Source organism: Megascapheus bottae, chromosome 2 (assembly GCF_031878675.1).
Source record: "Megascapheus bottae isolate mThoBot1 chromosome 2, mThoBot2.hap1, whole genome shotgun sequence".
In the NCBI taxonomy this organism is placed as follows: domain Eukaryota; kingdom Metazoa; phylum Chordata; class Mammalia; order Rodentia; family Geomyidae; genus Megascapheus; species Megascapheus bottae.
In genome coordinates this window covers 61,422,017-61,444,042 of record NC_143510.1, presented here as the reverse complement: position 1 = coordinate 61,444,042, position 22,026 = coordinate 61,422,017, and the positions used below count along the sequence as shown (strand labels likewise).

Below are 22,026 nucleotides of genomic sequence, written 5' to 3'. Positions count from 1 at the left end.
GCGGCATAAAATACCATATACAGAGAGCAAGAAAGATGGTACAATAAATAGAGAATTAAAAAGAAACTACTTACAAATTATACTGGTGGCACATTTTGTAGAAAAGCCAAGAGATGTCCAGCATCCCATATATTTTTTTTTTTTTTGCCAGTCCTGGGCTTGAGCTCAGGGCCTGAGCCCTGTCCTTGGACTTTCTCAAGGCTAGAGCTCTACCACTTGAGCCTCAGCACCACTTCTGGCTTTTTGCTATGTATGTGGTACCGAGGAATCGAACCCAGGTCTTCATGCATGCTAGGCAAGCACTTTAACCACTAGGCCAAACTCCCGGCCCATATTTTTTTCTTAAATTTTGTATTTTCGAGTTAACATAATACATGCACACAATACATTTTAAATGAATTCACCCTTCTACCCTATTTCCATTCCTCTCTTCCCTCCTGTTTCCTTTCTGAAACGATGTTTGGTGGGTTCTATTATGCTGTATTCATGTGTATATATATATATATATACACATATATATTCTGTTATATATGTGTGTGTATATATAGTCCTTCAGTCCTCTTCACCCTTTAATATTTCCTCCACTCCCCTCCTCCCATTGATCTCCTCCTAGACAGGCCCCTTTTCCATTCATGTCCCATTACCACACAGTTTCATCTTCACCATCATCTTTCTAGACTCTACAAATGAGCAAGGAGACCTTCATTTTTGACATGTGGCCCTTGACAATGTCAGGAAGCCTATTGAAGAGTATCTTGCTGCTGGAATAACAGCACTCACCACTGACCTTGAGGGTCCACAAGCTCAGGAACCTCCTCCTCCTCCTCCTCCTCCTCCTCCTCCTCCTCCTCCTCCTCCTCCTCCTCCTCCTGTTCCTTTTCCTCCTCCTCTTCCTCCTCCTCCTCCTCCTCCTCCTCCTTCTTTTGTGGGTCTTGGGGCTTGAACTCAACCTGGGCTCTGTGCCTGAGCTCTTCGGATTAAGGCTACCACCCTACACTTGAACCAAGCCCCACTTCTCATTTTCTAGTGGTTAACTGGCGATAAGAGTCTCAGGTCCTTTTGTGCCCAGCTGGCTTTGAACCTTGATCCTCAGATCTCAGCCTCCTGAGTAGCTGGGATGACAGGCGTGAGCCACTGCACTCGGCAGGAATGTTCCACTTCTGATAGATCACCTTAGTCTAGGCAATGACTATTGTATGAACATTTGAAATGTTGCCATGACAGAGTTCTGCTCTGATTTTCTGATTGTGTAGCTTTGTGAGACTCTTGGAAGTTCCTAAATACGGATTCCACTGAGGCAGTTTTTAAAAGATCACATTGTTTGTTAAACATGTAGGGGCAAGTAGGATTGAGTAAAATAAAGAAAATAAAGCTAAATGCTTCTTACATCTATTCATGGCATAGCAGGTATATTCGCTAGACAGTTTGATGTAGATATGCTTGCTTTTATTAGATGGTTGTTAATTGGGAAATGGGCTGGCCCATAATAGTTCTAAGAATGAAACTATATTCTTTTTTTTATTGTGATTAATAGAAGGGTTACATTATATTCACCAGATAGAAGGTGCATAACTTCACAAACATTGATAGCCTTTCTCATGACATGGTCCCCATTTCCCTCCCCCCAACCCCAAAACTAATTTCTTGAAAGCATAGTTTTAGTTATAGGATTCACATTCTTCCTAACTCTATTGGCGATCCTGGATCATGATAATAGATGAAAGTCTTTCATGCATTTTGCTGAAGGGTCACTTGCCAGAGTTTCTCCCTCCTAGCTGCTGAGGACCTGAAGACTGGGATGGCGCAGCAGCCCCGCTCACTGCTCAGCAGTGCTACCCCTGTGGAGTTTGGCAGAAGGCTGTAGGGGTCCTACTCTCCTCTCTGTACTGGAGAAGATGCAGAGATGGAGATACGACAGGCCCTACGACAGGCCCTTCAGAGAAGATCAGGTGTTGGAAGGTTAAGATAAAGTCTTTCCTTTCTGCAGTGATGGAGCCGTCCACCATGCAGCTGTCAGATATGACACAAGGACCAGAACCCAGAGCCACTGCTTCCTGCCTGGGTCAGAGTGCTTACGAGTGGGCATAGCCTGCCTCAGCAGTGTGTATAAAACTCTGGTCCACAAGAGGCTCTTGGTAGCCCTTGAAGTTCATGGATTACTAGGAAATGTCACACAGTTTGGGTTTGCCAAATCCAGACCAAAGTATTTTTCTTCAAGTTGTAATGATTATTATTTTTTTCCTTCCAAAGACACTAGATGGGTCTAAATAACTACAGACAATGTCTACATTGCAAATCTTTAATGATGGTATTTTTAGTTTTTACAATATGCATAATATTACTACAGTTAGCTACCAGTACAAGCTCATCTATCTTGGATCTAGTTGCTATGCAGGAATGGAAGATAACCACGTTAAGGACCGGCAGCAGCTCATTCATCCCTCTTAGTTCTTTTATAATTATCAAGATGCACATCATCAAACACTTTTAAGTGTTGAAATGGATGCATCAGTTGTGAATCTGTTTTTAAAGATGTACAAATGGAATATTTCAAGCAATTAATTAAACCAAAGGTGACACACTTTATGAAATTCTTGATCCTGTCTCCAATTTTAGCCCTTTGGAATTCCACTTTTTAAGATGTTTATGGCATACCAAGAGAGTGGCTATTTTTATAGTTGTTAGACGATAGAATCAGATACCTACATAGTTGAGGTATGTGTAAGACTGTTTTAAGATAAACTTTTGTTGTATAATCATCTGATATGGTAGACTCCTTATATCAGTTATTATTGTTTGATTGATGGTTCGGGTAGAAGTGGATGCAAGCTTGGTGTGGTGGTGCATGCCTGTAATGCCAGCACTTGAGAAGCAGAGGCAGGAGGATCTTGAGTTCACTGTCTGAGTGGGATGGATAAGAGACCATGCCTCTTCCTTCAAAAAAGAAAACCAAACCAAAAAATGCACTGGAGTTGTTTCTGATGATCAAGATGAAAATGAATTTTCACCAACATTGGTTTTCCTAGCAAACTGGAAAAAGATGTAGTGTTCATAGCAAGTTATAACCATGTTAGTGTACACTAAGACTCCTCCAGGGGAAAGGCTGTATTTCACTCCTGCTTCTGTAAAATAGTGTTTGAAGGGGAAACAATAGCAGTGTGACCTCTCTCTTAAAAGCTGCTCATTTAATGTGAAAGAGGGAAGGCATGAGCTGAAGAGGAAAACTTTGGTGGTTACACACCACAGCCATGGACGTACTCAGAGAGATCTCGGTTTTGACAATGACTTCTCCATGCCATCCTGTAGAAAGAAAAGGGAAACACATAAAGAAAAGGTTAGAACATGTCTCATAATAATGTGCACCGTTCACATCCAATGGGGACACCGAGTATTCTATCTGAGTGAAATACTGGTGATAACTAAATCCAGACATTGCTGGTGAAGTGAAGATACATATACAAGATGATTGGCTCAGTCCCAAAGCCCAAGTAGAACACAGAGTGCAGCACATAAATGTTGAATCGAACTTGTAGAGATATGAAAATCTTAAAAAACTCTAGAAATCTTTTAAAATCAAGGGTTTCAAGATGCCTGTGGCTCACACTTGTACTCCTAAATACTCAGGTAGCTGAATCTGAGGATCTACGCAAATAAATCCAAGAGTCTCTTATCTCCAAGTAACTAGCAAAAAGACAAAAGTAGAGATGGGGCTCAAGTGGCAAAAGTAAGAGTGTCAGACTGGAACAACAAAAAAAGCTAAGCAAGAGTGTGCGGGGCCGGGAGTTTGGCCTAGTGGTAGAGTGCTTGCCTAACATGCATGAAGACCCGGGTTCGATTCCTCAGTACCACATATGTAGCAAAAAAAAAAAAAAAAGCCAGAAGTGGTGCTGAGGCTCAAGTGGTAGAGCTCTAGCCTTGAGAAAATCCAGGGACAGTGCTCAGGCCCTGAGCCCAAGCCCAGGACTGGGAAAAAAAAAAAAAAAAAAAAAGAGTGTGAGGTCCTGAGTTCAAACTCTGGTAGCAGTACAAAACAAACAAACAAATAAATTGAAGACCAAAAAAAGTCAGATTCTTATTTGGTTCTGTAAATTATTCTGCATGGAGATCAAACATTTTGTATCAGGCTCCTAAACTATAAGTTGTGTTCTCAGAGTAACACTTTGACCTTTGGAAGTCTGCTCTGACTGCATTGTATCAATGGTAAACACTTTTGTCTTTTTTTCTCTTTAACATCTAACACACATACCATGCTCTAATGCCTTGTGGATCGCTGACAACCCTCTTTGCACAAGCTACAGCTTCAGAGATGTTATCTTGCAGCAAAGCTGAAAGAGAAAAGTGAAGAATGAAAAATATTGTCCTAGGACTCTGATTTCAGTTTAGATGTAGCCAGCAGAATTTCATTTAGCCAGTTTTGTCTCATTTGATCCATTTTGCTTTTCATTTACTAAAGCCATTGAATGTTCTGGAATTATGAAGTAATATAATAAAAGATCTCTTTGTATTCAACTATTATATTTGAATACAAGATCTCTTTATATTCAAATATACTGTTTGTATTCAAACAACATGATAAAACTGTCAGTAATACTTGGCTCAACAATTCAGCCATTTAAGATTTATCCCAAAGAAATAATAAGAAATGCATGCAAAATTTTATGCACAGAGCTGTGCACAGCATTTTATGAAGGGGACAAATGGAAATATCTATGTACTTAACATGAAGAATAGGATCAATAGATTACACAATGTTTTGTAGTAGAATTCTATTCATCTTTTACAGTGATATTACAGATTTGTATTTATTGATTAGAAAGAATTCTGTGTATTAAATCATAATTTATAATACAGAAGAACAAACAGTTTACATGCTTGTACATGTGTGGTATAACTTTGTATTCATATACTCCATTGATAAATATATTCTGAAAGTATATATGAGAAGAGTTACCAAAGGAGGGGGACCTGGAGTTTGTCCTAGTGGTAGAATGCATGCACAAAGCCCTGTGTTCAATTTCTGGGTACTACAAACACAGAAAAAGCCGTAAGTGGGGCTGTGGCTCAAGTGGCACAGCACTAGCCTTGAGCAAAAAGTGTCCAAGGACAGTGCCCAGGCCCTGAGTTCAAGCCCCAGGACTGGCAAAAAAAAAAAAGTTAGCAGTGGGTATAAATCTCTGGGAACTCATTATGGGTGGCATGTTTTCTTGCTTGCTTATTCTAATTTTTATTCACTAATCATAGATTATATAATTATATAAATCCCAATTACAGGAGGTAAGGATATGGCTCAAGTAGTAGAGTGCCAGCTTGAGCAGAAAAGCCAAGCAAGAACATGGGCCCTCAGTTCAAGCCATAGTAGTTGCACCATAAATAAATAAATAAATCCCAATTAAAATAAATCCAGAAGTTAATTTGTTAGATGAGATAATAGTTATGACCTACATATTTGGAGGTTCAAATTAAAGAATTTTAAAGTAAAATGTCATGTTGGAATATTAAAATATATTCCAACAAAAATATATGGAAACAGCTGATGTGGTGGCTTAATCCTAGAAGACTATGGTTTGAACCCAGTTGAGCCAGAATATTCCGTCTCTAACTGATCAGCAAAAAGTCAGGCTGGGGCATGGGTTAAGTGGTAGAATGCCTTCCAAGCCAGCCAGCCAATGCAAGCTTGAAGTCCTGAATTCAAACTCCAGCACTAGCCAACCCTTCTCCCCCCACTCCACCCCCAAAATGTTGCCAATAGTACACAGCTATATGGCTGTTTATTATGGTATTTTAAAGCATTGTATAACAAAGGTAAAATAATTTTTAAAAGGACCACACACCTAAATTATCTTTAAACTAACCGAAGTAAATAGAAGGAATAAAACTGTTTTAGATAAAACATGAATAAAGGCATTTAAAACAAATTCATAGATCATTCCAAAACCTTTTATATATTGAAGAAAGAAAAACATTTTTTGTTGGTTGTGGGACTTGAATTCAGGGCCTAGGTGCTGTTCCTGAGCTTTTTTTGATCATCTACTTTAAGCCACAGCATGATTTACGGTGTTTTGGAGATTAATGGGAGATGAGTGTCTCATGGACTTTCCTGCCCTGGCTGGCTTTGAATTTCAATCCTCAAATCCTATCCTCCTGACGGGCTAGGATTACAAGCATGAGACACCAGCACCCAGCAACTCTTCCTTTAAAAGCAGAACAGCTGGGGCTGGGAGTTTGGCCAGGTGGTAGAGTGCTTGCCTCGCATGTACAAAGACCCAGGTTCGATTCCTCGGTACCACATACATAGAAAAAGTTGGAAATGGTGTTGTGACTCAAGTGGTAGAGCACTAGCCTTGAGAAAGCCCAAAGACAGTGCCCAGTCCTTGAGTTCAAGGCCCAGGACTGGCAAAAAAAAAAAAATCACAACAGCTCTTTATTTACTTTTTCTAGTACTAGTGATGGAAATCAGAACTCCTGCGTATTGAACGGGCACTATTTGTCTGAGCTATACCTTAGCCCAAATGTATTATGGAGGACAATTTTAGGGGGATAATGGTCAATTCCTAAAAGTAAAGAAGTTTTTTGTTTTGTCAGTCCTGGGGTTTGAATTCAAGTCCTGAGTAGTGTCTTTGGGCATTCTCAACATAGCGCTCTACCAATTGAGCCAACCACTGCTTCGGGCTTTTTATGTGTATGTGGTACCAAGGAATCAAACCCAGGGCTTCATGCATGCTAGGCAGGTATTCTTACCACTAGGCTATGCTCCCAGCCCAAGAAGAAGTTTTTAAAATCTCTATTTTTCTCTTCCTAGTCATGTCCTTTATGCAGTGTATCTCTCATGCAAGTACAGCAAAGGGTTCAGTGCCGTTCCTCAAATACAGTCTGTTCTTACCGCTGCAGGATATGTGACAGGCATTAACTGCTTTTGGGGTCTTGCCATTATTGCACCAATAGCGGCTATTGATCTGAAAGATCCCATAGTCAGTGCTTTGGTCTCCAGAATTGTAGTTCGTAGCTTTTGTGTTATAACTGCTCTCCCATTTGGCCACACACATCCCTGAAAGAAAGATTTTTTTGTTTTATTTTTTTTTTAACAAACGAACAGCAATGCAGTGTATACACAGAATTTTATTAGTGCTTTCTTTCACAAGTTCACATATTTAAATGAGAAAATATCTTAATGCTTTAGTGGTTTCTGTTGTTTTGAGATGAGCTCTTACTGTTTGACCAGTCTAGTCTCTTGAGCTCAGCTGAAACTGCAGGTATGAACAAAAATGCCTTGGCTCAGCACTTTAGTCTTAAAAGGTCCCCAAGAGATTCCTTTTGTAAATCAATTTATATTACTGATGAAGTAAAACTAAGTTAATGGCAGTCCATTATCCTTTGCCTTTTCTCATCCCTCAGAAAAGTCATCTGATAATACAACAATCACCAGAGTTGTTAAATTACTGGAAGTATATAGGCTGATAGAGTAAAACAAAAACAAGATAGATGAATAGACAGATCAGTTTTTTTCTTTTCTTTTCTTTCTTTCTTCTTCTTTTTTTTTTTTTTGTCGGCCATGGGACTTCAGCTCTGGGCTTGGGTGCAATCAAAGGCTGGCACGCTATCACTTTGAGCCACATCACTACTTCTGGTTTTCTGGTGGTTAATTGGAGATAAGAGTCTCATGGACTTTCCTGCCACAGCTGGCTTTGAAGCCACATCCTCAGATCTCAGCCTCCTGGGATTACAGGTGTGAACCACTGGCACCCAGTCAGATAATTTCAATTTCTTATCATATCTAAAGGTAATATTCATATTCTCTCTCTCTCTCTTTCTCTCTCTCTCTGTCTATCTATCTCCCCTCCTCTCTGTCTGGTTCATCAAGGGGTTTGAACTCTGGGCCTGGGCATTGTCCCTGAGCTCTTCAGCTCAAGGCTACTGTCCTACCCCTTGAGCCACAGCCCCACTTCCCGTTTTCTAGTGGTTAATTGCAGATAAGAATCTCACTATCTTTTGTGCCCAGGCTGGCTTTGAACTGTGATCCTCAGATCTCAGCCTCCTGAGTAGCTAGGATTACAAGGGTGAACCACTGTGCCTGGCTCCCTAAAGGTAATATTTTCTCATATTATCTAAATTTGGATGTGAAGTGAGAATGCTGAAAACAAGAATTCGAGAATCAGGAAGGCTATTCGGTGATGTCATCAAATTGTATCTGTATTCCATCTATTTACTCAATCATTTTTTTTTTTTGCTAGTCTTAGGGCTTGAACTCAGGACCTGGACACTGTCATTGGGCTTTCTCAAGGCTAGAGCTCTACCACTAGAGCCATAGCACTACTTCCAGCTTTTTCTGTGTATATGGTACCCAGGAATCAAACCAGAGCTTTGTGCATGCTAGGCAAGCATTCTACCACTACACCAAACTCCCGGCCCCTTACTAAATCATTTCTTAAAAAACAGTTACTGAGGGGAAACATGTAGATAGCCCAAAAGAGTCTATTAGAGCTGGGCATGTTAATCCCTGCTTGTAATTCCAGCAGTAGGGAGACTAGGGCAGAGTAATCTAGTTCAAGGCTAGGTTTGCTTTGAGGTTGGAGGCTAGCTAATCCTACATGCTCTCTCTCCTTTCCACCCCCTGAAAAAAAAGAAGAGTATGTTGGATCCTGTGTTATCAGGATGGTATAGAATTTTTTCCTCCCATTCCTTCAGGAGTCGTGCATAGTTGTGAAAGACAAAACTAATGTTTTCAACTATGTTAGTAACAGCTGATGAAGTTTGCTCCTTTTAAGACCCTCTGATCAGTCCTTCTCTGCCAGACATGGCTAACTGGAGGGTATGAAGGAGAGCAGACTTACAGTTTGCCAGACTGATTCCCTTGTATCCATCCAATCCAAGTTCCTTTAGAGTTCTGGCCAACTCACATCGTTCATAAATCTTGCCTTGGACAGTATTAGAAAGTAGAAAAAGGCCCAGAATAAGGAGAACCTTCATGTTGGCTGAACTGAGAAGCCAGACCACGAGAATGACTAGGGTAAGTTGGCCCCAGTATTTAAATGCTTTTTTCCTCTGCTGTAGCGGTTTGGGGGCTCCACCTTTTGAGCTGGGTGCCAGGCAGGAAGTGCTTGTTGACTCAATGACTTCAAAAGGATTTCCTTTAATATTTGAAGAGATATCTGATACGCCAAGAAAATGCCCGATATTGTTTATAAACTTGGTTAAGGCAGAACATAGAAGGACACGCTATTTTTGAAACAACAATTCTCTTTGATTTTATTATAAATCTGAACAATCATAAGAAAGAAAATGATTTACAATGATTTTGTATGACTTAAGTTTAGCTCTGTTTTTTGACACATTCATTTTTTACTTTACTATTTTATATACATTCATTATTTGTATTGATCCATTTCACTTAAATTACATACTTGTACACAAAATGAGCATGTCACATATACCAAATCCCTTAAAGGGCCTATAGCATAACCCATATTACTCAGCCAGTTTTCTAACACTATACTTTAAACAAAATTACTGTCATACGTTCTATATTGTTATAAAGCATCCCTTTTCATCAGACCTTGACGCCTGCTTCCTGTTCAAAGATAAAAGATTCATTTCCAGCTTTTGGTGTTTAACTGGAGATGAATTTCATGGACTGTCTTGGTTGGCTTCAGATTTCAGCCTCCTGAGTAGCTAAGTTTGCAGGCATAGCCATTAGTGCCTGCTTGAGATGCCTCTAAAGCATCATGTGACCAGCTGCAGTAGCTCACACCTGTAATCCGAGCTACTCAGGAGGCTGAGATCTGAGGATCAAGGTTCAAAGCCAGCCCAGTCACAAAAGGACTGGAGACTCTTATCTCCAATTAACCTCTAGAAAATGGGAAGTGGGGCTTGGTTCAAGGGGTATGACAGTAGCCCGAGCTGAAGAGCTCGGGGACAGCGCCCAGGCGTAGTTCAAGCCCAATGACCCACAGAAGAAAAAAGAAAAAGAAAAAAACAAAGAAAACAAGAAGCGGTGCTATGGCTCAAGGGTAGGGCATAGCCTGAGGTGAAGAGCTCAGGGACAGAGCCCAGGCCCAGAGCTCAGGCCCAGAGCTCATGAAGACTGGGGTTTGACTCCTTGTTATCACACACATAGACAAAAGCTGGAAGTGCTGCTGTGACTCAAGTGGTAGAGCTCTAGCCTTAAGAAAGTCCAAGAACAATGCTCAGTCCCTGAGTTCAGTCCCCAGGACTGGCAAAAAAAAAAAAAATCTGTAAAGGCTGTGCACCTCTCGAAAAGTCATATGCTCTCCCAGCTTCCTTGCTTATAGCTGGCTATCTACTGTTCTCCACACCTCCAGCTAGGATTTTGGCTGGTTATTTTGAAAATGGGTATTCATGAACTTTCCTGCTCAGGACAGATTTGAGTTGAGATCCTCTGAATCTCAGCTATTTGAGTAGTTAGGATTACATGAAAGCTAGTGATTAATTAAGTATCAAAGCCAGTAATGTGAAAGAAGATGACAACAGACACAAACTCAGATAAAAGGCAATTGAAAATAAAATATGAACAAAAGCATGCCAGAAAAGTAAAAGCTAATATTACATGCAAGGAAAAAATAAAGATACCACAATAAAGGATAAGTTGGAGAGGAAAATATTTGGTTTTTATAAATAAGACAACATTAACAACACCTTTAATAGAGTTAAGGGAAAGCAAAAGCCCTCTTGGATGCCATGTAGCTGCTAGGAAAATTGAGTAGTCATTGCTCTACTTTGTGAGTCAACAAGCTCAAAATAGGAACTACTTTGCTATTTGAATGACCAGCTCAACTTGCACAATGATTGGGGTAAAAGTAGCCCAAGTATGACTATGAAAGGGTGGACTTTAATCTTCTCAGATTATTTTTTTTGCCAGTCCTGGGTCTTGAACTCAGGGCCTAAGCACTGTCCTTGGGTTTTCTCAAGGATAGAGCTCTACCCTTTGAGCCACAGGCATCATTTCCAGTTTTTACTATTTGTGGTGCCAAGGAATTGAACCCAGGTCTTCTTGCATGCTAGGCAAGCACTCTATCACTAAGCCAAACTCCTGGCTCCTTCCCAGATTTTTGACTTTGTAGTTTGGAAGTTGTCAAACAGAAAATGTGTTAAAAAAAAAAAACCATTAGAAATAGCACCATATTCTCATCAGTCTTGAGGAAATTAAGATAAAACACAGCTTATTTGATTTAGGAAAATAAAGCAATGCTTCCTTTATCCATTTATAGTACAATAAACTTACACCCACTACACTATTTGATTTACACCTGATTGTTCTGATTAGAATGAGATTAGAAAGAGGGAAATGAGAAGTGCTTGGGTGTTCAAGGGTTTAAACTCTTTTTCTGAAAATACCTCCTTAGATCCAGGGTGCAGACTCCCATTAGATTTAGTGAAGTGACAGATTCTGGTGATGGCTGTCCTCTCACTGTCCCTCAGCCCTCACGGCCACTCCCTCCCTGCTCTCCTGTACTATGCCTCATCCACACTGCCTGGGGAAGCCTCTTTATCCCCACTTCACTGCAGTGACATCAGAATAAAATGCTTTGTCCTATGCTCTCCAGCACATTTCCTCAGTTGTGACCTTATTCCTTGTACTAGACTAGAAGGTATTTTGCTTGTTTCTTTCTCCCATGACACCCAGTCTTGGTTTTTGCATGTGGTAGACCTATAGTGATAATGACCTGTGTGATAAAGGCCAAAATGAGGGCCTGGAGTTTGGCCTAGTGGTAGAGTGCTTGCCTTGCATGCACGAAGACCCAGGTTCAATTCCTTGGTACCACATACTTAGAAAAAAAAAGCCAGAAGTGGTGCTGAGACTCACATGGTAGAGTTCTAGCCTTGAGAAAGCCCAAGGACAGTGCTCAGGACCTAAGCTCAAGCCCAGGACTGGCAAAAAAAAAAAAGGCCAAAATGAAGATATCAAGAGATTAAAGGTGTGCAGAAGTTTCTAACACACATCTGTAAATATAGGTGTCTCTGAAAACATTCAAGCACCGAATACTTCAATAAGAAAGTTACCATGTTTCATCAAACCTGAATTCATTCACTTACCAAAAACATTAGTGCCCTCCTTCATTCTCTGTGGTAGTTGCAAGCAATTTTAAGACAACAGAGCAAGCCTACTGAGGAGGAGAAATGGTATACTTCTGGAATTTTCCATTTTATATTTTTGTTTTATTTTTATAACTGAAACCAGATTCAGCAGGGGGAGCTACTATAAATAATTAAAATTTGTGGTATGCCAAAAAGCCTAGAGGATTTCCACAATTAGAAATGAAGTATCAGAAAGAGTCATAAAGAACTCAGAAGGAGCTGGGTAATGATGGCTTATGCCTGTAATCTTAGCTACTAAGAAGGCTGAGATATGAGGATCACAGTTCCAAGCCAACCCAGTTAGGAAAATCTGCAAGACTCTTGCCTCCTGCTAACAGCAGAAAACCAGAAGCAGTACTGTGGTTCCAAGTAGTTGAGCTCTATCCTTGAGGAGAAAAGTCAGGGATAGCTCCCAGTCCCTGAGTTCAAGCGGCAGGACCACAACCACCACCACCACCAACAACAACATCAAAGCACTGAGATAGAAAATTCTTTGAGGTAAAATGGAAGTGTGGTGAAATACTCCAGAAGTCTGACGAGTGGTTCACATTGTCAAATGCAAGTAAGACAACCCCAGAACAGCTTGCACCAAGGAGTCATGGGAGAAGTCCTGGGGCAACAGTTTCAGCTGAGTCAGAACAGAAGGCAGACTAGAAAGAAGAAAGTGAATGGGGGGGGGGGCATGGAAATTGTTCTTTACAGGACATCTTGTCTCCCTGGGGAGGAAGCAGAGGGTGAGTTGTGTGTGGGGACTCTACTGGAGGGTCAGTGGCCTATTGTTAAGATGGCAGGTTCCTGTGGCACATGGATGGTGATGGAGGAGATGCAGCAGGGGAGGGACGCAAGCTGGCATGGAGCATGGAGAGTGCTGGGAGGGGGTTGCATGTGGAAACACTGCCTTTGACTGTGCCAAAGGACACCCTTCTATTCACTCTTGAAATGGGGGGGGCGGTGAAGGATCCTCACAGGGTGAGGTGGAACTAGTGTTTTGGTGAATGGCAGGGGACAACTTTGTATGAAGTTGCTTATTTTATTTCAGGGTGAGATGAGTCAAGATTTTCTGCTGATTTTTTTTTTTTTTGTATTTAAAAGAATTTTTTTTGCCAGTCCTGGGGCTTGAACTCAGAGCCTGGGCACTGTCCCTGAGTTTCTTTTGCTCAAGGCTAGCGCTCTACCACTTGATCTACAGCACCACTTCTGGCTTTTTCTGTTTATGCAGTACTGAGGAATGGAATCCAGGGCTTCATGCATGCTGGGCAAGTACTCTATCACTAAGCCACATTCCCAGCCCAAGATTTTCTGCTGAGAGGAGAGAATGAGGGAATAGATATTGGTGAGACGTATGTGCTCTGGCTTCGAACACAGAAGCGAAACTTAAGTGACTCTAGCCATTTTTGAGTGTGTGGACCACATCACAGAATCACAGTGAGGTGACTGAGGTGGCCAGGCAGGTGGCCGGGTGGGGTCCATTGAAGATCTGTGCCCATAGATCCCAAATGAGACTGGCCAGCATGCTTGTGGATTTTCCTTCAGCAAGATCCAGCTGTTCATGTGCTGGTGACAAGAAAGAATTTATTAAGAGTCTCGAATCATGGTGGTGCCAGTGGCAGCCCACTCAGGAGGCCAAGATCTGAGGATCAAGGTTTGAAGCCAGCCCAAGCAGAAAAATCCCTGATATTCTTAACTCTAATTAACCACCAGAAAGCCAGAGCTGTGGTTCAAGTGATAGAGCGCCAGCCTTGACTGAAAGAGAATGTCATATCTTCGTGTGTGGGGGCGGGGGGGGTTAGGGTGCTTGAACTCTGGGCATGGGCATTGTGAGCTCTTCAGCTCAAGGCTACCGCCCTTGAGCTACAGCCCCACTTCCAGTTTTCTAGTGGTTAATTGGAGATAAGAGTGTCATGGACTTTAGTGCCCGGGGCTGGCTTTGAACCGTGATCCTCTGATTTCAGCATTGTCCACTGAGCCCACCTAATGTCCTATCATATATTAATTTTCCCCAGAGGCAGGTATAAACAAAGATAAGGTATGCATTTGCTTAATGTATTTATTGCAATATGTAATCTCAGTCCTATGGTTAGTTAATATTAGCTCACCTGCTTCAGATGTGGTTAAAATGCATGACTCTATACTAACAACATGAATAGAAGCTCAGTATTCATTTCTAAACACCTTCTGATACAAAGCTAAAAAGAAAGATAATAAGCAGACCCAATTTTGCAATTATAATCTACAACCCCGGATATATTCACTGACATCTCGGTTTTGACAGTGTTGTCTCCATGCCACCCTATGGAGAGAAGGGAACAAGGAAGAAAAGGTTAGGTCACATCTCATTTCATTATAATGTACCTAATTCATATCCCTTGGGAGCATAAAGTATGGAATCAATAATAAAATACAGCTATAGCTTGGTGCAGACCTTGCTATTAAAGAAACATCACCCAAGTGCCTTGCTTCTCCCCAGATTCTCAGTAAAATGCTCAGCATAATGCTGAGTTACGTACATAGCACGTTTACTCATTCTGCAAATAGTTTGAAAACTTCACAAGGAAGTCGTCAAGTGAGGAAAGTGTTCAAGGGCCTGAATGGTCATTCAAGAATTCCAAGCAGAAGGGTAAGATTTGAGTCAGTCATAACAATTAGTTCCTCAGGGGTAAAGGTAGTATATTGCTCTTTTTTTTTTTTTGGTTGGTCATGGGACTTGAACTCTGGGCCTGGGTGTTGTCCCTGAGCTCTTCAGCTCAAGGCCTCTACTCTACCACCTGGGCCACAGCGCCACTTCTGGTTTTCTGGTAATTTATTGGATATAAGAGTCTCACCGACTTTAGTGCCCAGGTTGGCTTTGAATCGAGATCCTCAGATCTCAGCCTCCTGAGTAGCTAGGATTACAGGTGTGAGCCACCAGGCCTGGCAGTACATTGCTTTTTTTAAAGCCCCAAACTGCAGTTTTCAGTTCTCTCAATGATCCTTGATCTTTGCAAGCCTTCTCTCCTGCATACATCAAGAGTAGAGTGAACAGATTCCCCTTGAACATGTAACACATACCATGCTCTAATGCCTTGTGGATCACGGACAACCCTCTTTGCACAAGTTATAGCTTGAGTGATGTCATCTTGCAACAAAGCTGAAAGAGAGGGGTGAGGAAAGAAAATGAAGTAAAACTTTCATTTTCAATCCAGATTCTGCCAGCTTTATCATTACACTGAGGGAAAAAAACCAATATGAAATTACTTCCCAGGACTAAGTAAGATAGTTGGGGAACATGTTGAATTGAAACCCCTCTGTATAACTACTTTAATAATAATACTACTAATGAATAATACTAATGAAAGAGATCGTTGAGGAAAACTCATTCTATCCCATTAGACACGAACTAAAGAATTTTATTTCTCATTTATGAGTCAACACAAGTACTATAGCAATTAATTATGATGGAAGGTCCTCTTTGTACCTAATACTGTAAAAGAAGTATTCTTCACAGTTTTTTTTTGCCAGTCCATGGGCTTGAACTCAGAGCCTGGGCACTGTCCCTGAGCTTCTTTTGCTCAAGGCTAACATTCTACCACTTGAGCTACAGAGCTACTTGTGGATTTTTCTGTTTATGTAGTCCTGAGGAATCGAATCCAGGGCTTCATGCATACTGGGCAAACACTCTACCACTAAGCCACATTCCCAGCCCTGCCTCGTATTTTTTTTTTAAGTTATGGCACTTTTATTCACAGACTGAATTGAACTGAATACATTTTTTCCATATATTTTTATTAATAGAAGGGTCACATTATATTCACCAGATTGAAGGTGCATTACTTCACAAACATTGATACCCTTTCTCATGTCTTGGTCCCCATTTCCCTCCCCCCACCACTGCCCCTCATCCTGTTTTCCCCTCTTTCCTATTAGATTTCAAATAGCCAAATACGCATATATACAATATATCAGATAACCAGGTGAAATACTGTAACAATATGAGATAACCAAGGGTCAGCAAAAGAGATGAGAGATAACGTAGTACATTAAGGAAAACAATCACTCTTTATATGGCTTTTGTTTCTATATCCTGGAGGTTCTTTCATTTAGTGTCATACTATGTGGCCTTATGTATCTAGGTGTAAATCTCTGCTAGGAGAGCCCAAGGTTTCTACTGATTATGACAAATGAGGGAAACCATTGAGCCTATGTTCCTTTGAATCTGGCTTACTTCACTTAATATGATTTTTTTCTAAGACTTTCCTCATAATTTTTTTTTTGCCAGTCCTGGGGGTGAGTTCAGGGCCTGAGCTCTGTCCTTGGACTTTCTCAAGGCTAGAGCTCTACCATTTGAGCCTCAGCACCACTTCTGGCTTTTTTCTGTGTATGTGGTACCGAGGAATCGAACCCGGGTCTTCATGCATGCTAGGCAAGCCCTTTACCACTAGGCCAAACTCCTGGCCCCAAATCAGAAATTATTCAACTAAAACCTTTTTCTGCTGGGAACTGGTGGCCCATGCCTGTAAATCCTAGCTACTCAGGAGGCTGAGATCTGAGGATCACAATTTGAAGCTAGCCAGGGCATGAAAGTCTGAGAGACACTTATCTCCAATTAAGCACCAGAAAACTGGAATAGGGGCTAAGGCTTAAGTGGTAGAACTGGTAGCTTTGAGCTGAAGAGCTTAGGGACAGCATCCAGGCCCAGAGTTCAAGACCCATGACCAACTCCACCCCCACCCCCCCCCAAATTTTTTTTTTTTCCTCAGGAAACAGTCAAAGAAATGGATCCCTGACACACAGTAGCAGAGCACTTGAGTAAAAGAGACCAGGGACACATCTGAGTCCCCAAGTTCAAGCCCCATCAATGACAAAAAAAGAATCCTAGCCAGGTGCAGTGGCTCACACCTGTAATCCTAGCTACTCAGTAGGTTGAGATCTGAGGATGGTGGTTCAAAGCCAGCCCAGGCACTAAAGACCATGACATTCTTTTTTTTTTTTGCCAGTCCTGGGCTTGAGCTCAGGGCCTGAGCACTGTCCTTGGACTTTCTCAAGGCTAGAGCTCTACCACTTGAGCCTCAGCACCACTTCCGGCTTTTTTCTAGGTATGTGGTACCAAGGAATCAAACCCGGGTCGTCATGCATGCTAGGCAAGCACTTTAACCACTAGGCCAAACTCCCGGCCCCGACCATGAGACTCTTATCTCCAATTGATCATTAAAAAAATGGGAAGTGGGGCTGTGGCTCCAGGGGAAGGTAGCCTTGAGCTGAAGGGCTCAGGGACAGTGCTTAGGCCAGAGTTCAAGTGCCATGATCCACACACACAAAAAAATCCTAAATAAATAATCTGTAAATTATTTTGTTAGATATGATAATGATTATTTCAGTCATATAATTTTTAGAATATAAGCTATAAATAAAATAATGTATTTATAATTCACTTTAAAATCTATCAGCAAATTAATGTTGACCTAAAACACCCCTGCAAAGATTTTTAGTAAACAATTCTTACTTTAGCAACCCTGAACCGAAGAACCAATTATGAGAAAATGTTAACAATTTTAAATTACAGTTATATGGTTGTATTAATATCTAATTTTATATATCTGGAAAAATTCATAATAAAAGTAAAACAATAAAAAGATCACACAACCATATTATCCTCAACCACTAGATGTTCTGCTCTTGCAAGACAGTCCCAGGTCAAGTCTCCCAAACGGACTCATCTTACCACTGCAGGGTATGCCACAGGCGTTGACTGCTCTTGGGGTCTTGCCATCGTTGCACCAATAGCGGCTATTGATTTGAAATATCCCATAATCAGTGCTTCTGTCTCCAGGATTGTAGTTCGTAGCCTGTGTGTTATACCCACTCTCCCATCGGGCCAAGCACATCCCTGAAAGAAATGACTTTCATAATAAAACAACAGCAGGAGATGATGTATACTGTATACCCAGGACTTAACTGTGCTTTAGTGTCTTATTTCACAAGTAGAAAGGTATCTTTAACTGGCAAAACGTCTAAATTCTTCAGTGTTCTTTGTTGTCTTGAGACAGGGTCTCCTGAGTTCAACTGGTCCTCCTGCTTCAGCCTTTCAGGGAGTGAGTGGGGCTCAGGATTTGAGGTGGAAAGGCCTTGGAGCATCTCTTTGCAGAGCAAGTCAAGTTGTGATACTCAAGTCCTTAGAAAATGTAACAACAGGGCTTTCTCAGGTTGCTACCTTCCCTGACCTCAGGCACCATTTAGTGTAGGATGGAAATGTAAGAGTTTTGGACAGGATTTTGTAAATTCACAGCTGACGGGAAAATGTTTTTCCTTAGGAAAGGCAAAGATGGTCAAGAAGTTATTTTTCTAGGAATATTAAGTTATAATCCTTTTTTATTTCTTCTGCCTTTGTTCCCAAGTTCTGGTATTAGAGAACTAAAGCACTACATCTGGCTAATTAGTCTTGAAAACAAGAATTACAGACAGGAAGTCTGTGTGTACTTCATCTATCCATTCATCTAATCACTCACTCATTCAAAAATGTTTATGGAAGGGGGATTGTTTGGATTTAATGTGAAAAGTACAGTAATAATACTGATACATATAGAGTAAACTGTAAAGGAACTCTTCTTCATGGTCACCTCTTTTGTCCCCCCAAAAGGTGATTTTTTTTTATTAGCACAAGAAAGGCCATATTTTATTTTATTTATTTTTGTGGGTCATGGGGCTTGGATTCTGAGCCTGGGCACTGTCCCTGAGCTCTTCAGCTCAAGGCTACCACCCTACCCCTGGGCCTGTGTATTGTCTTTGAGCTCTTTAGCTCAAAGCTACTGCCTACCCCCGAGCCTCAGCCATACTTCCTGTTTTCTAGTGGTTAATTGGAGATAAAAGTCTCATGTTTTGTAGTGCTTGGGCTGGCTTTGAACTGTGATCGCCAGATCTCAACCTCCTGAATAGCTAGGATTACAGGCATGAGCCACTGCACCCAGCTTGAAAGGCCACATTTTAATACACCACCACAGTCATCTTTGATTGAGTCAAATAATATAAAAAGCTGCTGGGCATGGTAGCTGATATATATATATATATATATATCACATTGCTTCAAGTTCTAAAGGCCCTGTGTCCAGGAGTTCTCCTGATATATCCTTTACTCAGCTTGCACAGGCCATTGAGTCTGAAGCAAGTGGCCAGCCCAAAGACTGGAGCAGAGCCCATCTGCAAGTTTGATGTAGAATCCTGTAGACTTTTTGACTCCCAAGCCCGTATTCCTTCACAAAGCATCTCTGATTTTAAAAAAACAAACTGATGTCTTTAATCAGTCAAGACAGACCCACAAAGAAGTAGAATTATGAATCACTCACAGGCCCTTCTGAACATTCATCCCCTCTTAGTCCTGTTCCACACATGGATAACTATTTGGAGGCATGAAGGAGAGCACACTTACAGTTTGCCAGGTTGATTCCCCTGTAGCCGTCCATTCCACCTTGTTTTAGAGTTCTGGCCAACTCACACCTTTCAAATTTCTTGCTATGGACAGTGGAGGAAAAGAGAAGAACCGCTAGAATAAGGAGAGCCTTCATGTTGACTGAACAGCCAGTTCACTGGGCTGTCTAAGACAAGCTGCTCCCAGTATTAAAGCATCCTTTAACTTCCTTCTTCCTTGTGTGGTTTGAGGCCTACACCTGTGCAAAGCTGGGAGACACCCTGATGTTCTATGAATTAATGAGCAGGGAAATGATGAAATGATGTTGGTTAATGACTTTGCTCAAAAAGAATTGGAGAAGTGGCATTGTTCCAAGAGAGGAAGTTTCTTATGTTGTATTATGAACAGCTATCAAGAAAAAAACTTCTTTAAAGCTTAAAATCAACTGTAAGTTTGGAATATTATTTATTTTTATTAAATTCTTGTGTGTGCATTCCCAATTTTGAATTGATTGTTCTCAATGATCACATTCACTTTTACATAAAATGGACAAGACTCACTTATCTGACCTCTTAATGGGGACACTGCATGACACAAATTGGACACACGTGATCAGCCAACTACCTGTTGTGGACTTTTCAGTTACTATAGTAAATTTTATATTATTATAAACAAATGTATTAATCTTACAGATATGGCTCATGTGAAACTTTTTCCTATGTTTACATTTTAACATAAATGGCCATTATAAAAAAAATAGGACATGAAGCCGGGCGCAATGGCTCATGCCTGTACTCCTAGCTACTCAGGAGCTGAGATCTGAGAATCAAGGTTCAAAGCCAGACCAGACACAAAAGGACCTGAGACTCTTATCTCCAATTAGAAAATGGGAAGTGGGGCTAGGGTGGTAGACTTGAACTAAAGAGCTCAGGGACAGTGCCCAGACCAGTTCAAGCCCCATTACCCACCAAAAAAAAAAAAATAGGACTTCAGCTATCAAAACAATCCATGTATATAATTATTCACTTTAAAAATAAGCACCACAGGGCCGGGAGTTTGGCTTAGTGGTTAAAGTGCTTGCCTGGCATGCACGAAGACCCGGGTTCGATTCCTCGGTATCACATACAAAGAAAAAAGCCAGAAATGGTGCTGAAGCTCAAATGGTAGAGCTCTAACCTTGAGAAAGTCCAAGGACAGAGCTCAGGCCCTGAGCTCAAGCCCATGACTGGCAAAAAAAAAAAAAAATCACCACAAAATGTTGTGAACATTCTGCGAAACAGCATTACCAGAACTCAGAGAGAACCAGGTTCAAGATCAGCCAACAAAAAGAGAGAATAGAGAATGAGAGATTAGAGAAAATATTATGTCCATGCAACAAGCAAGGGATGCTATAATACAAAATAATAAGAATAGCGTTTTTTTTTTTTAAAGGAGCCATTGTATTTATAACTAAGAGCACATTAACGTATTTAGTAGAAGAGTTAAAAGATGAAAGTATCGGGCCAGGAGTGTGGCCTAGTGGTAGAGTGCTTGCCTAGCATGCACAACGTCCTCAGTTCAATTCCTTGGAATCACATAACACAGAAAAAGCCAGAAGTGGTGCTGTGACTCAAGTGGTAAAGTACTACCCTTGAAAAAGCCCAAGGATAGTGCCCAGATGCTGAGTTCAAGCCCCAGGACTGGAAAAAAAAAAAGATGCAAGTATCTCTCTCCTGTTATGGGTGACCATAACAGCCTAGAGTTTTAAGGTATCCTTAGTTTCCTGGCTGTGTGTTTGTTTTTTGTATTTTTTTGTATTTTTTTTTTTTTTTTTTTGCCAGTCCTGGGCTTGAGCTCAGGGCCTGAGCACTGTCCTTTTCTATGTATGTGGTACTGAGGAATTGAACCCCAGTCTTCGTGCATGCTAGGCAAGCACTCTACCACTAGGCCAAACTCCTGGCCCTAGTTTTTTTTTTTTAATTTTTGAATTGTTATTATAAAAGTGATGTACAGAGGGGTTACAGTTAACTGCGTCAGGGAATGAGTATATTTCTTTTTGGACAGCATCACTCCTTCCCTCCTAGTTCTCACCCAGCTTTTTCCTCCCATCCCCCCACTCAAGTTGTACAGTTCATTTTCAACATAATGTCTAGTGAGTATCAGTGCTATATTTGTTCACCTCATTTCCCCATTTTTGTGCTTCCCCTTCCCCTCCCAATGGCGGACAAATGAACAAACAAGGAACAACTAAAAAGGACAAAAAATCAGTTTCCATTTTCAGTAAATATTATTTATCTGATGAGAGACACATAGACATTGTGCCCGTGTGTTCCTCCCCTAAGTGTGTCACCATTTGGTCTCACTACATGTGGATGCCTAGAGTCCTGTAGAATGTGTAATTTTTTGAGACTTCTGGAAGCTCTAGAAAAGGGAATTTGATTTTAAAAATATGTAAATAAATCACCACCACCACCCTCAACAACAACAAAATCCAGAAGATCATTATCTCAGCAATCAAGGGAAAGTGGAACTTAAGAGAGTTTTTGGAGCTTAGGGTTTTTAATGTAGAACAACAAAAG

General features: G+C 41.0%; 2 protein-coding genes across 2 annotated transcripts; both read right to left on the bottom strand.

Annotated features, from left to right (window-relative positions):
• Positions 1–2,285: 2,285 nt before the first annotated feature.
• Positions 2,286–9,003, bottom strand: LOC150067199 (lysozyme C). Its single transcript, XM_090357089.1, has 4 exons — positions 8,829–9,003; positions 6,881–7,045; positions 4,247–4,325; positions 2,286–3,300 (listed from the first exon to the last, which is right to left on the bottom strand). The coding sequence occupies exons 1-4, from the start codon at positions 8,962–8,964 to the stop codon at positions 3,234–3,236; spliced, it is 447 nt and encodes a 148-aa protein (XP_090213215.1). The 5' UTR covers positions 8,965–9,003; the 3' UTR covers positions 2,286–3,233.
• A 5,116-nt stretch (positions 9,004–14,119) lies between these two features.
• On the bottom strand, positions 14,120–19,720 carry LOC150067198 (lysozyme C-like). Its single transcript, XM_090328231.1, has 4 exons — positions 19,490–19,720; positions 17,789–17,953; positions 15,139–15,217; positions 14,120–14,380 (listed from the first exon to the last, which is right to left on the bottom strand). Exons 1-4 carry the CDS (start codon positions 19,623–19,625, stop codon positions 14,314–14,316), a joined length of 447 nt encoding a protein of 148 aa, XP_090184357.1. The 5' UTR covers positions 19,626–19,720; the 3' UTR covers positions 14,120–14,313.
• Between the last annotated feature and the right edge of the window lie 2,306 nt (positions 19,721–22,026).